General features: G+C 38.5%; 1 protein-coding gene across 3 annotated transcripts in view; it reads left to right on the top strand.

The window, feature by feature from the left end:
• The first annotated feature begins 3,293 nt into the window (after nt 1-3,293).
• The window catches only part of LOC137491077 (NACHT, LRR and PYD domains-containing protein 3-like), a 37,432-nt gene continuing 24,230 nt past the window's right edge, over nt 3,294-16,495 (top strand). Inside the window, exons 1-4 of one of the 3 annotated variants that reach the window (XM_073947366.1) lie at nt 3,294-4,463; nt 5,582-5,693; nt 6,008-6,112; nt 14,129-14,213. In XM_073947366.1, the coding sequence (XP_073803467.1) occupies nt 5,650-5,693; nt 6,008-6,112; nt 14,129-14,213 (234 nt within the window). In that variant the 5' untranslated portion in view covers nt 3,294-4,463; nt 5,582-5,649. Of the gene's footprint in view, nt 4,468-5,581; nt 5,694-6,007; nt 6,113-14,128; nt 14,214-16,495 lie in introns of all 3 variants that reach the window. The other 2 variants (XM_073947367.1, XM_073947368.1) reach the window with 2 other exon arrangements.

Here is a 16,495-nt window from a genome sequence, read left to right as displayed (position 1 = left end):
CATACGCTGATTATTGATGTCTCTTTGAGTGCGATTTACACCATAGAGCAGTGTTAATGTCCAAGATATTCTTAAAAACTTCCAGAAATCATTGCCATATATATACATATAATGTAAAACAATAGATTTAACATTGAATAGGAGCAGTAAATTTTATTATACTAAATGAGAACAGACTCTGCCATTTAATAGCAACATGAACATCACCAGATCTTATTTAGGTTTTTGGCTGGCTTGCCTCAACAAAGGAGCTTTTTAAACATAGTTCTCAACAATTGCAGCAGCCAAGATATATTAATGTTAAAAATGACAGGGCTAAGAGCCCAACTAAAGCAAACTCTGTTCTCCATGATGGAGACGTAAAACTTTCACTTTTTCTCAAGAAGAACTTTAGTAGATGTTATACAAAAATACATGTATTAAGTAATAAGTGTAGCTGGTGATGATGTTTGTAGAGTTGTTTAATCATCCGCTGATCATTTAAATGATTTAATCATTTGTTGTTCTTCAGGTTATTTCATTATAAAGCTGTGACTAAAGTTTTGTATGTTCTGTTCTTGTTTTTTCCCTTCAGTATTTCTTCATTTGTTCATTGTTAATCTTCAATTATCATTTAATTAGTCAGTTAATTAATGAATTTACTTCAGCTTTGCTCCATGTTTCTTGAACACTCAGTAGTGTGGACACTTCAATTAAAATTGAAGTATATGCTCTGGGGTTTAAAGGGTTAAAGGTGTGAGAGGTAAAAACACAGTGTAAAAATGTATTTTAACAGTAATATACTGTTAATTTACACTACGGAAATAGACTGTAAAAAAACAGTATATTGCTGGCAACCACAGCTGCCAGTAGATTACTGTTAAATCAAGGAAAAAAACAGTATTTTACTGTAAAACCTGAAGCTAATTTCTTCTGTCTGTCACCGTTGTGGAGGAGAGTAGAGCCAGTGTATGAGTTAAAGATGAACAATGAGCTGCTGATGTTATTCTGTATGTTTCTCTATTTAAAGATAGCGGCTGTTTAGTGGCTGATGCAGTCAGAATCTCTCTGGTGATTCCAGATTTACATGTATGTGTGCTGTTGTGAAAAATAAGACATTAGAGTTAAACCAAACTTTTCTAATTAACTAAAATAAGTTATCATTATAAGTATGCTTCTAAGCATATATAGCACATTACTTCATAAACTCATTCAGCAGTTGACCAAGTTGAGGCAGTTGCTTTCAGTGAGCAAAATGAGTTCACTTGAGTATTGTGTAAATCAATGTAGTCCATGTATTTTTACAGCAACATACTGTAAAATAACAGTACATTGCTGGCAACTGCAGCTGCCAGTATTTTACTGTTTTTTAACGGGACAATTTTTAACAGTGTAGAATATGTCAAATTGTTTGGAAATTAAGAAAACAATCATACTCCATCTTAGTTTTACGTTACAGGGTTGAATTGTTAAGCTTGACCGTACCCTTCCTAACCATAATAAACATCAAATAATGTAAATAAATGACAATATATCTCGCCTTATTTTCCACCGTGCTGTTAAAGAGAGCTGAATGATGTCACTTCCTGTCTGTGATGTAATAATACATATAAATTGCTATAGGTGGAACAATGCTGGCTTAATAGGGTTGAGTTTATATTTAGGGACAAAACTTTGTAGCCTGTTTTTTATTTAAAATAAATCTTATTTTTATTTTTTATTTTTATTTTAAGTCGAATAAATAGTTTAATACTGAAAAAAAAATGTAGACACTGTGTGCATTTTATTAATTTGTTTCTACATGCAATTTCAGAGAAGTGCCTCGGGGACATGACAGATAGCTTTGGTTTGTGACAGAAATGTTGAAAGTTCTCCCAGTTCTTCTTCTTTCTCACCACACATTTATGCATGTGTAAATAATGCTCCACAGCTCCACAATCATTCCTCTGACTGTTAAATCACATGTGAATCTCTTATAACCTCATCCACTCACTGCTTCAAGAAATCCAAGAGGCGAGGGCTGGGACAAATGCAGTGTTTAGTCTACATCCACTAACATGGCCAGCAGGCCTCACTGATCTGGGCAACATCACTGTGTAAATGTTTTCTGCGTTGGGTTGAATTTATTTGAACCCTTTCAGAAACACATGGAGTCAGATGTGCTTCAGGCATTAGTGATGAGCCAGTCTAGTTCAAACACAATGACTCTGTGCTAGAAGACTGAGTACCTGTCTTACTTCTGTCCTCACAGATAAAACTGAACAGAATGCCACAAACTTAAAGCAGGACTTCCAGGACTGAGAGAAATAAACAACTATTAACTGAAGTGAAAGCACAAGCGGCCGGCACTTCTGTTGACATACAGTACATGAAGGGCTCTGTCCGTGAGAGCAATAGCCTTGACCCCCCAGTTCTGTGTTCTGCTCAGTTGCTTCAGCTCTTCTGTGACTTTTCTTGACGACGCAGCATCATTCTACACTTTTTGTACAAGCAAGCTTCCCCTGAAAGAAGATTTTATTTGTTTTTCTTTAAGGCCTTGGTGCTTTCTGTCCAGCCAATATGTGTCCAGATGCAGTTTAATGTGCATGCCGATTGAACTACTTCAGCATAAACCCCATCAAAATAAGCAGAGTCAGTGTGCTCTTCCTTCTGAAACATTACTCCATGCTCTTTAAGTTTAATGTATTTGTAATGTATTTATTTTATGAAAATGTTATTTATGAAAGTTTATTTACGTTTTCTGTTAGATTAATACGATGAGCTTTCAACACTGACAGTTCTGAGCTTTATAATGGCAACAAACTGCAACCAACAGTTCTGGTTCAGGGTTTAGTGGCGGCTTTCTGAAGTGGAGCGAGGAAAATGTCCAGAACACATCAGCTGACACCCAATTTCAATTCAGTTTAGAAATTCAAGAAATGTGCAGTCGACTCAGAAATCTAATGAAACTGGAATATTTTTATTATTCATTCATTCATTTTCTGTTCGGCTTAGTCCCTTTATTAATCTGGGGTCACCACAGCGGAATGAACCGCCAACTTATCCAGCACATTTTTACGCACTCATAAACTATGGAAAATTAAGCCTACCCAATTCACCTGTACTGCACACTGTGTGGGTAACCAGAGTACCCAGAGGAAACCCATGCAAACGCAGGGAGAACACACAGAAACGCCATCTGACCCAGCCGAGCTTCTTGCTGTTAGGCGACAACACTACCTACTGCACCACTGCGTCACCTTATCAGAAATCTTATAAGCATAAATGTAAATATATTAAATGTAACCTCCTTTACTTTTGTTTTGCCATCCCAGCGCTCACCCTGGGGCTGATGTGTTCAGACTGTTCACACTTCTATATGGTCTATATCAGAAAGAGGGACGGTTGATTTCTGCTGGAGACCTGCACATAGAGGAACACATGGACATCAGACTGCTGATCAATCTGCACAGGAGACGATGAAGAGGAGGAAGATGGAGGAAAAGCTGAAATAAATCTATTATCAAGGGAAATATTAAGACAGAATGATGAGGATTTTAGGATGAAGATAAGGAGAGACGACATTTATATAACATTAAAATATTAGTGGAGACAAAGAAACGTGTGTAAGTAACAGAGAGGAGGAAGTGATGTGAACTAGACTGAGGTGAGGACACACTCGACTAAACTAAACACTGACATTAATGGAGTTCAGGAACATGATTAATGTGGAGACTGTAGAGTTCTAGAGAACATGTTCGATTTGATGGAGGACATATGCAAGAGAAAAGTAAAGTGGCTGCAATGCAGTACTGGGAAACACCCACACAGTCTCACATTTACACACAGATCAGGGTAAATTAAGTGAAGCTGAAGTCAAAACTATAATAAAGATACAGACAGAGAGTATGAGGCAGGAATACTGGGGTATAAATGACTCAGGAAGACATCTGTATACAATCCAATGGTGTATCTGTGAAGGAAGAGAAATGGGGAATAATCGGAGTGAGGAAATGGTCATAACCGCCTCACATACAGGACTAAACAAGACACTGTGTTTATAGAGAAGCACACACATGACTTATACTCACATTGTAATCAGTGTGAAACATGTGCAGCATGTAATAATGTCAAGATTATCAATACAAAAGACAAATATTAAGAGAAGTATTTATTAGATATAATCTTACATTTACTCTGGATTATATACTAGAGTCAACATATGGAAGCTACAATAATTCATGTCTGAAAGAATCTGGTCTGTTAAAAAAAAATACAATTTTAACCGGATTTCTTTGTTTAATCAGCGATTTATTTGATTTATTTCCCTTGAATTTATGGTGAGATTTTCCCCGTCTCTCTCCATGTTAGAATCAGCCAGTCCAGCAGGAGGCGGTGAAGCACATTATAGTTTGACAACCGCCAAAATACTGAAGAAGTTGACAAACCGAAAACGTCAAAGAGCTCACATCGTGTTCCTGGTGCACAAGAACGTCTGTACTTCTGTATGTGAGTTTAACACTTCTACATTAAGCTGATTTGTGGAGATGATGAAGGGGTTTATATGTGTATAAGCGTGTTTATAAGCGTGATTTATAGCACTGTCTGCTCCTGAAGCTCAAAGCCTTAAACACCGATTAAACACGTCCAAACACGGTCATTTGAACAATATAATGGGTCATTTGTATCTCTTGAATGTGTTTGTGCTTTTCTATATCAGGTTGACTCGATAATTTCAGCTCATTCAGCACAAAATAAACTTTAAACAGAGTCAGGAAATCGAAAGTGAAAGCAGAGCTTCCGTTAACCGGAAGAATGCGGTTGATCCTTAAACTGCATTTAACTGTCCTCATCATTTCTTCCTCAAGCAAATGTGTAAATATTAGATCTGTTCAACATTATTGTTAATTGCTTTGGCATATTTATCTGACGTTTTCCTGGCTTGCAGTAGTCGACCAAAAAGCTATTTAGTTTCTTGTATGTACACTAGCAGTGTAATTTACTGCCATGTGAAGGGACGCCACCTGAAATCATAGAGGTAAAGTTAGTTTTATATTCGCACATTCGTTCATTTAGAAGTCTCTATATTGTTTACCATGTTACTTTGAATATTCAATAGGAATTAGCATGCAAGTGTGACTTGAAAACAACATTAACACTGTTTATTTGACTGTGAACAATGTTGTACTTTGATAGTCATTGAGTGCTAATATGATTTCGCTATTTAGAGTTTGCAAATAATACTTTAAAGAAATTATATTATTAAGGGGAAAGTCCGAATGTGTGAATATAAAACCAACTTTATCTCTATCCTGAAATCTTGCCTAGGGCGCCAAATTGGTTGGGGCCGGGCCTGCTGGTAACGTATCAATACTAACTAACTATTAACTAAGCAAATAAATAAATAAAATAATAAGTTAATAGCTGTCTAAAGCAGAAATTATCGTGACAGACAAACTGCAGTAATGTTAATCATTTTATTTATATATGCTGTGAATGCCTGAGATGACTGAGACTCAGTTTGTGGTGTCCCTCATCATGTGGTCTGTTTGAGTGTGGTGTTATTAGTGAAGTGAGCATTGATTGCTATAAAGTGTGCATCTCAGTATATTGTCATCTCCAGGTGATGGTCAGCGGCTAATTGTTTCCTCAAAGCTCTGCTAATGTCTGCATTGGTGTTTTAGCTGCAGTATGGCAAAGGAGCGAGTAAAGGACTCTCTCTCAGAGAAACACAGGTATTGACTCTGTTTTTACACCATTATTTCAACACTTTCTCTGAAGAACAAAGACCAACAACAATGCACTTATTTGTGTTGCTATTGCCTGATCAAATGATGAACAAAGCTTCAGTTTACAGCTTCAGCAAATGTGTTTAGATCATTCTAGATTACAGACAGCTCAATCTGGTGACCTGATCAGACAGACCTTCAGTCAACTATTAGTTTTTGCTGAATTAAACTGAACAAACTCGTATTTGGCTGATAATCTCTTGTAAAGGAGACTGAAGTTTGTCCTGCAGTTTATTCCTCTGGTGTGTTTGTGTGTTCAGTGTGAGATCAGGATCATGTGTGTCCAGCTCTGTGTCTCTGAAGAGTGACCGGTCAAAAGAGCCTCCACTAGACTTCAGAGAGAAAACACCATCATCAGTCCAAAGGTATGTTGTGTTGTACATTATTGCTCACTCATGGACTGTTTCAGGATTTGTTAGAACATTTTATTATATTTGCACAATGCTTTAAAAGCTCCATGTTCAGCATCTATTAAAAAAAATCCCAAAGACAAGGTGAAGATCAAAGCAAACACAGAATAATCCAAGTAACAAGATGGCAGACAAATCATCACCTTGAAGTTTTAAGGTTCACTCTGTGTTCTGAATGATTTTGAGATATTGAGCTTTAAAGTTTTTGCATTCCAGAGCAAACAGTTTGTGTGTGACATTTGTTTTTTTTAATAAAGTCTTAAAATGTCAATGACTTATAAAAAAAACATCCCATAATGTAAATAAGTTGTCCATTAATTTTAAATTAACAAAAATGTCAGATAGAACTAGGGCTGGGCGATTTTATTTATTTATTTTTTTATTAATTCAAATTTATGTTTTAAGACTATTTAATTTTATATTTAATCGAGGTATCGTGATTTTTTTTCATACATTATACATTATAATTGCACCAAAGCGCTTTGGTTCTCTCTCTGTATGAGGCAGGTCGCACACAAGAAGCACTGCTCAGCGACGTGCAGCGCCATGTATTTTAGAATTCTAAACACAGGATTCTATCAGGGAACACACACCGACGCCGCAATTCAGGGCGCCCAGCCATGACTCAGGACGCAGTTCATATTTCAGCCGAGCCACAGACCGCCATCAGATTAGTTTCATGTTAAATATCATGCGAATGTGCGCGTCTGGTGTGTGATTCTTTAAACTGTCATGTGTGCTCCGTGTCGTGACCTGCTTGACTGCCTGTCTGGGTTTCAATCATGGTAGTGACAGACTGAACACAGAGACTGGACAGCCTAATCAAATCATTTATTTAACCCAATTTATTAATTTAACCCAATGCATGAAGTTGTGGGCATGCATCGCAGAGCTGGTGCAAAAACAACAAATACAAGCATTTAAGTGTCTTCAGTTGTGTATTTTTATTTTGTTAATAGCCTTTGCATTAAATGCGCTTTGGTCCACTCTCTCACGCTACTCCACCACTGCGAGGGGATTTACAATCAGACTAATGCAAAAAGTAAAACCTTTCATGACTTCACGCTTTACTAAGTCGCGTCTGTGTGGATTGTCAAGACATATTCCCTCATCAAGTCAATAAACTCAATCACAACATATACGAAGGATGTAAAAACCTGCTTTGTGAAACACTGCATCGATCTTATAGTTCGAACAGCACTGTTCTTTTGGTTTAAACTCAAGCAGAGGTGAGAAGCTGTAGCAGTAAAAGTGAAAGTACCTGCCCCCCTGACGTTATTTAGCGGACCTAGTTGAAACCCAGCAATGCAGTCAGGCAGCATAATACAGAGAGAGCTGCAAAGCGCATCAAATGATCGTTATTTAAAAGGGAGAAAGAAGAAAAATATATTAAATAGATTATTTTATATTAGACACATCTGGTACTTGTATTTGCTCCTGCTATACGTCCACAACTTCACACATTGGGTTAAATTAGGCTTTACAGTTTTAATGGTCAGTTCTTTTCTTCCACTGTATCTTTTTAAGAAAAAGGCAGCAGCATTACAACCTGACATTTAATCAGAAGAAGACAAAGTCGAAGCCGAGCTGACAGCCTATCTTTCCCAAGCTCAGCAAAACTTGCAAAAAATCCCTCTGTATTCCCACAACTGCAATATTTACACAAATATTTTTATTTTTATCTTCTGCAAACAATTTACACCTTGTTGACCAGTTTATATATGGCATGACCATTAAAAATACAATGTTCCTTAACCAGATGGGGTTTCCAGTTACTTATAAAGAGAATGTTACTTCAGTCATGTTGTTGTAATGTTTTAAGTTGACTAGTTACACAATAAAAAAAAATCGAAATCATGAATCGTGAATCGGTCAAACTTTATAAAAAAACCTAGATTTTTATTTTTGCCATATTCCCCAGCCCTAGATAGAACCTTATAATTCTAATGTGAGGAAATGGCAAAAATAAAATCCCCAGAACAGAGAGACAGAGATGCAAACACAACGGGCCTCATTTATTAATGCAATGTAGAAACGAGCGCAGATATGAGCGTAAACACCAAAACATGTTCATGTTTGATTAATGTAACATTCTTATACAGACAAGCTAATCGTACAGAATGAAAATGATTGTTATTTCACTATCACACTCCCAAATATTCACATTTTAGATGACTCACCCCTAAAGTTTATGACGGGGATGAAGATAACCTGACCAAAAAGAGAAAAGGAATGAATGTGTAAGTTTTAGCTATCTTATCATGCAAACGATTGATTTATATTATATGCTCACCGGCCACTTAATTAGGTACACCTGTCCAACTGCTCATTAACACAAATTTCTAATCAGCCAATCACATGGCAGCATGGTTGTTGCTGCCAGACGGGCTGCTCTAAGTATTTCAGAAACTGCTGATCTACTGGGATTTTCATGCACAACCATCTCTAGGGTTTACAGAGAATGCTCCGACAAAGAGGAAATATACAGTGAGCGGCAGTTCTGTGGGCACAAATGCCTTGTTAATGAGGCCAGAGGTCAGAGGAGAATGGCCAGACTGGTTCCAGCTGATAGAAAGGCAAAAGTAACTCAAATAAGCACTCGATACAACCAAGGTCTGCAGAAGAGCATCTCTGAACACACAACACGTCCAACCTTGAGACAGGTGGGCTACAGCGGCAGAAGACCACACCGGGTGCCGCTCCTGTCAGCTAAGAACAGGAAACTGAGGCTACAATTCACACAGACTCACCAAAACTGGACAATAGAAGATTGGAGAAACCAAACTCTGATGAGTCTCCATTTCTGCTGACACATTCGGATGCTCGACTCAGAATTTGGCCTCAACAACATGAAAGCATGGCTTCATCCTGCCTTGTATCGGTGGTTCAGGCTGGTGGTGGTGTAATGGTGTGGGGGAGATTTTCTTGGCACACTCTGGGCTCATTAGTACCAACTGAGCATGGTGTCAACTCCACAGCCTACCTGAGTATTGCTGCTGACCTTTTCCATCCCTTTATGAGCACAGTGTCTCCATCTTCTGATGACTACTTCCAGCAGGATAATGCACCATGTCATAAAGCTCAATCATCTCAGACTGGTTTCTTGAACACGATGATGAGTTCACTGTACTTAAATGGCCTCCACAGTCACCAGATCTCAATCCAATAGAGCAGCTTTGGGATGTGTTTATACAACAGTGTGACAGCATGATCATGTGTATATGAAAAAGAAAACCAAACACAATGAGTCTAAAACTCTTTTGTATGAGGAACTACTTTCTTCTGCAGCTGACGTCAGAACAACAGAAACCGTTTCTACTTCACTAGTGTCACTTTTATAGTAATTTAGTGTTTGAATGATTCTCTAGCGTCATTTCTAAAGAGATGGTAAAACAGCTGTTTTTGCTCACATTTAAGATTATAAGGCTGAACGGCTGCCATCAGTTTACAGAGATTTCTCAGTATTTCTCCGTTGTTAGGAGATCATAATAATTATCCCTGAACAAGCTAAAGCAGCTCAAACACTAAGAGATTACTGTTGTGTTTGTGATAACAAAAAATGCTAAACACATGCGGGCATTTCTTCTTTCATTCTGATTACTGATTTAGTCTGCAGTGATGAAAACAGGAGACTCATTAAAAGCAAACAGACTTTAACTGCAGTTCAACAGTTTCACTTTAAGTCATGAACATTTCATTCATGCTGCCGTGACAAACTGGGCTATTAGACGCAAATAAGGAGTGAGGACTAGTAAGAGTGTTATGGAGTTTAAAGGGCCATGAAACCCCCTCGTTTCAGCTGTGTGTTTTCACACCTCTACTTTGGAAAAAGTCAGAAAAGTGGGCGTGTCCAGCTCTGTTTAGGGGGGAGTGTCGGAGGAAGAAAAGCGGCTTGGTATGGGAGTGTCTATTTGGGCGCGCTGAATTTCAGAGTCAAAACACACACCCACAGCGGACAATGTGACTGTGTTTACATGAACATCGGTAGTTGAATTATTTGCCAAATTATTAAATGGTGGACTTTAACTGCAGTTTGGCTCTTTCATTCAGGGAATTCATTCATGTCCCTCCCGACAAACGTGATATTTGATTCGAGGAGCTGCTCTAAGCATGTATTTTTCATGCAATGTTTGATACCGCACGGCGAATGAGAGAAAAAAAACCTCTGCATTTCCCGGAAACTTAGATGCACACGGCAGGTAGCGTCAGAAAGCCGCGTGTGTTATTCCGGTCACAAAATCCAACACGAGGTTATAGTTTGGTTGTAACTGTTAGTGCTAACTTGTTTACACTCGGTGCAATAGTTTGTTTGATACGAATAAAATACGAACTAAATAAACAAAGAGCACTGGTCGCTCACTTACCAAATCTGTAGAGACAGGACAATCACCAGCAACTAGAGCCGCGTCTTTATGAAGGGGAGACTACAAGCGAATCTGGATCTCAGCGTTTGCAGATGAGAACAGCTCTTAGGTAAACAATGTTCCTCCTTAGACACGTAAGTTATTGTTGTTGCGCGTTGCTTACACTGTTAATCCACGCGTTTCTCACAGAGAGAAAATGAAAACAAAACTTAACTGCAGCAAACTATAAAAGCAACACTTCACGCTTGTTTTGCCAATACAATGTGCCGTCTCTGCCGTCTACACTCTGACAGTAATGAATATTAATGAAGTTGCACAATAGAGCTCGCTGATCGGTTTGAACCAAGCCTTACTCATGCATTAATGCAACACACTGTAATACGTAATAAGACTCACTCTGGCACAGACGCTCAGTCTGCACGCTGGAATACAGGCTATTATGTCATGACCGTGACGCAGCTTCAAAAATTAGTTTCAAACCGGAAGTACGAATTTGCTTGAAATAACGCAAAAACAACCAATTTACACTTTTTAGTGAAATATAGGTGTCTTAATAGTGTTTTTAGCAGTGTGGGACACATATACGACTGTCAACAGCTCAAAAAATGTGTTTTGGTGTTTCGTGACCCTTTAATAACGCACGCCGAATGGAGAGAAAAAAACTTCCGCATTTCGTGGTGTGTGCGCTTGCGGTCCTTTACTGACAGCCGTGTGTGTGGATCTTGGCGGAAAATATATTGAAAAGTCCTACATGACAGTAATAGTCTGATGGCGGTGTTTACTTTAGTAATGCCACTAATATCTGCATACTCCACATGTCTTAATCCCATTTCTGTTTAGTTCAGTTATGACTTTAGTCGCATTAGGGTCATCAAAAATCTCTGTTTACTGTTCCAGAATCCATTGTTTGTAGGCCTACAGTTTAACATTCATGTTTAACTGAATAAACAGTGAGTAAACACAAGTAAATCTTATTGAACATCATTTATTTTCATCACCAATTGTCAGAATAGAACAGTTCCTCAAGCAGTTTGTGATGCATTTTGGAAACAGGAGATGAGCCCCTGGTCTAATGCTCCACCTGGCTCAAAGACTTATTATTTGGGTAGCACCATAGACTGTAAAATATATGGACGTAGTGTCCGTGACGTCACCCATAGGTTTCTAAAGAGCGCAAAAGAAGCCACAAGTAGGCGCGGCCAACCGTCGCCATTTTGTTTGCACGTCATCACACCCACGGCGGGATACCAAACAAGGGCAAAGAGGCGGAGAGTGAGCGGAGATTCAGACACCTGCTGGCATTTAGCTTGGACCTGGTTCAGACACGCTTTACTTTGGGAGAACGCTTAATACTTTATCACCTGTGACTCGTTTGTGTTCTGACCACTTGTGCTTGGTTGTATACTATATCAATAAAGTGTTTAGACTTTTAAAAACACTGCTGTAATACATCGAGCCACTAGACATTGTTCTTATGACGTTTTTCAACAGGAGGAAAACGCAAATTACTTCCAAACACTTCAGATATAGTCTGTGTTAGTTAATGTAAGACTATTCCAGCATAACACTGTATGACAACGCTTCAGATGACTGTTCTAGAGCCTACAGCTAATCAATCTGACAGATTCTTTAGTGCTTTACAGCTTCAAATATAAATATAAACGATAAATGATCTTAAATAAAACAAATACATGTATAGAGATGGTATACAAGTATATAACTTTACTCACATGGGAAACAGAGGCCACATGAATGGTTTGTGAGCACAATTAAGTGCACTCAGCATGATATTGCATCTAATTGTTGGAAACAAGTCCAAAAGGCAGTTGACTGTGTAAAGCCACATAAAACAACACAGAAATACAATAAATATGCCGAGATCAGTGGCTAATCTGCAGGATTCAGCTGAGGTGACGTGACGGCGACCAACGAGACCTAGCTGTCACTCAAGTGGACACGCCCTTAATTATGCAAACCTAAACGCCCTTAATTATGCAAACTTAATATAACTTAATATAAAGAAAACGGATGAGTTATAAAAAAATTCATCCCCCTCACAGTTGTCATGAAGGGTAATATTAGCTGTATTAACGAAAAATCTTTTTTTGTACCAGGCTGTAAACACCTTTTTTTCTGCTGTAAAGTTGGCCATTCTAACAGTGGGCTCAATTGAAATTTGCTCTGTTTTGGAGCCAGAAGCGGCCAGGACTAGCGGAATTTAGGATGAATTGCAATTTTAGTTACTTCCGTATTGGCTTCCTAAGGGAGAGCGGGAGGTTGCCGCTTGGGTAGCACACATATTCTGAATGCCTTCAGCAGAAGAGCCATTTTAATGTAGATTAATTCAGAGATTGAAAATTTCCTCTGTCTTCCATGTGAGTGTTTAACAATAAATCTACAAGTTCAATAACTCCTGTGATCCTCTGCCTTTCTGAGAGAACGCAGGCATGAAAATTTAGAGTATTCTGACAGATTTAATTTACGAGCAAATAATGAACAATTTGAAGTGTGACACAAGTAAGGCTTAATTAACTCCACTGAACACTGAAACTGATCTGACAAACATTCAGCTGCTTTAGGAAGAGGCAATACAAGTGATGAATAAAGTTATAGCACTAACTAATTGAGCTCATAGGAAATTATGAGTAATTAATCATTTATAATTCTCTATGAGCTAATTTTGCTACAAAGAGACAACCAGGAGCACAGGGGCTGATTGGAAATGAAACACTGTGCCCTCTTGTGTTCATAAGAGAGACTGCAGCAGGTGGTGACACTTTTTTTTTCCTCTGGTGTGTTTGTGTGTTCAGTGTGAGATCAGGATCATGTGTGTCCAGCTCAGTGTTTCTGAAGAGTGACCAGTCAAAAGGGTGGAATCCACCAAACTTCAGTGGGGAAACCCCATCATCTTCCGAAAGATATTCAGTGTTTTACATTATTGCTCACACATGGACTGTTTTGAACATATTAGTCCAAATACATGCGCTATAGGGGAAATGAATTAACTAAAATGGCCATTTTGTGTGTGTGTGTGTGTGTGTGTGTGTGTGTACGTGTTTTTGTGACATATCAGGACACAAATCTGTATAATGACATGGGTATGACACAGGTATTACAAAAAGGAGGTGAAATATGAGGACATTGGTGACGTCCTCATTTCTCAAAATGCTTATAAATCACACTGAATGAGTTTAATCAGAGAGTAAAGCTGCACACAGTCTCCTGTGATGGTTGGGTTTAGGGGTGGGGTGGGGTGAGGGCAATACAATATACAGTTTGGACAGTATAAAATGAATGGAAACCTATGTAATGTCCCCACTTTTCACAAAAACAAACATGTGTGTGTGTGTGTGTGTGTGTGTGTGTGTGTTAGAGTGTATGGGTGTTTCCTAGTACTGGGTTGCAGCTGGAAGGGCAGCCACTGCATAAAACATATGCTGGAATAGTTGGCAGTTCATTGCGCTGTGGTGACCCCTGATAAATAAGAGACTAAGCTGAAGAAAAATGAATGAATATCTGTATACAGAACATGTATTATGTTCAGTGTTTGTAAGATGTATCTGTATGCGTTTGCCTCTATGATTACAGTAGTTTTATCTGTTAACAGTGATGAATATGAGTCAGCAGATTCAGGAGACGAGACTCTCTGGAGACACAAGAGCTTCACAGACAATCTCCAGTCCATCTTCCAGGTAGGAAAAACTCATTTTGAGTCATAAAATCACTGAAATAACTCCATGAAACACAGAAATATTTGTTCACAAGACCTTTGAGAACTGAATCTTGTAACCTGCATGAACTTGGCCCCATGCCTAAATAAACTTGCATAAATAGTCTTAAATAGTCTATGGAGGTCCTAAGAGGTCATGCAATAAACATATTTTCTCTCTTGTTTTCTTGTGATCACGACTTAATTTCTCATGATTTCGACATGGCAAAAAGTTGGTTTCTAGTTATACCAACTTTTTTTTTTTGCTTTTATTTATTCATGTTATTATTATTATTATTATTATTATTATTATGTCTTTCTGGAATGATCTAATGTTTCTGCTTCTTCTAAGATGTTGCACTAGACATGCATACCGGATCTTCATATCACATTATCTGCAGGGATTGACTTTTGAAAGTAATAGTAAATCACTTGCAGAAAGGACACATTAAAGAATAAGCAGATCTTCATCATTCTTCATCATCTCATTCATTCATGCAGCAGCTTATTTTGAGCTATACAGAACTGTGCTTTAAAATGGTGACGGTTGAGGGAATGTTATTGTAAACAATGAAAGATGATATTATACATGAAATATAAACATGCATGTACAATAATCATGAGTAGGGCTGGGTGATACAGTGAATATTAGCGATAATATTGGAATAATTTTGTGAACCATGTCAAATTTTTAAAATATCACCCATATTGAATATTTCAATATTACGCCCCCTTAAGCATTACCATGTGCACTGGAGGCGTGTGGTGAGAGAGGGTCTTATTTAAAGGGCCATGAAACCCCCTCGTTTCAGCTGTGTGTTTTCACACCTCTACTTTGTAAAAAGTCAGAAAAGTGGGCGTGTCCAGCTCTGTTTAGGGGGGAGTGTCGGAGGAAGAAAAGCGGCTTGGTGTGGGAGTGTCTATTTGGGCGCGCTGAATTTCAGAGTCAAAACACACACCCACAGCGGACAATGTGACTGTGTTTACATGGACATCTGTAGTCGAATTATTTGCCAAATTATTAAATGGTGGACTTTAACTGCAGTTTGGCTCTTTCATTCAGGGAATTCATTCATGCCCCTCCCGACAAACGTGATATTTGATTCGAGGAACTCCTCTAAGCGTGTATTTTTCATGCAATGTTTGATACCGCACGGCGAATGAGAGAAAAAAAAACTCTGCATTTCCCGGAAACTTAAATGCACACGGCAGATAGCGTCAGAAAGCCGCGTGTGTTATTCCGGTCACAAAATCCAACACGAGGTTATAGTTTGGTTGTAACTGTTAGTGCTAACTTGTTTACACTCGGTGCAATAGTTTGTTTGATACAAATAAAATACGAACTGAATAAACAAAGAGCACTGGTCGCTCACTTACCAAATCTGTAGAGACAGGACAATCACCAGCAACTAGAGCCGCGTCTTTATTTAGAGGAGACTAGCGAATCTGGATCTCAGCGTTTACAGATGAGAACAGCTCTCAGGTAAACAATAATCCTCCTTAGACACGTAAATTATTGTTGTCGCGCGTCGCGTACACTGTTAATCCACGCGTGAGTCTGCGCTCTCACAGAGAGAAAATGAAAACGAAACTTTACTGCAGCAAACTATAAAAGCAACACTTCACGCTTGTTTTGCCAACACAACGTGGCGTTTCTGCCGTCTACACTGTGACAGTAATGAATATTAATGAAGTTGCACAATAGAGCGCGCTGATTGGTTTGAACCAAGCCTTCCTCATGCATTAATGCAACACACTGTAAGACGTAATAAGACTCACTCTGGCACAGACGCCCAGTCTGCACGCTGGAATACAGGCTATTATGTCATGACCGTGACGCAGCTTCAAAAATTCGTTTCAAACAGGAAGTACGAATTTGCTTGAAATAACGCAAAAACAAACAATTTACACTTTTTAGTGAAATATAGGTGTCTTAATAGTGTTTTTAGCAGTGTGGGACACATATACGACTGTCAACAGCTCAAAAAATGTGTTTTGGTGTTTCGTGACCCTTTAACACATTTCTAAAATGCAGACTGGAGACGACAAACAGCACAGTAGAAACAGACGGTAGGAGATGATGAATTAGTCCCCAATAGAAACACACTCTGTAATTTCATGATGGTCACAAAACACTCTTAAAATACTTGTCATGTGATTAGCCGGCTGATGAGCTCAGAGTTCTGCTTTGCACTCTTTTCATACAGATTTCTAAAATAAAGAGCATTTGTTCTGTAAATGAGTTTGCTCCTGAAGATTCAGCTG

The sequence above is a fragment of the Danio rerio genome, chromosome 4 (genome assembly GCF_049306965.1).
Source record: "Danio rerio strain Tuebingen ecotype United States chromosome 4, GRCz12tu, whole genome shotgun sequence".
NCBI classification, from domain to species: Eukaryota; Metazoa; Chordata; class Actinopteri; order Cypriniformes; family Danionidae; genus Danio; species Danio rerio.
This window is presented reverse-complemented; position numbering and strand designations above follow the sequence as displayed.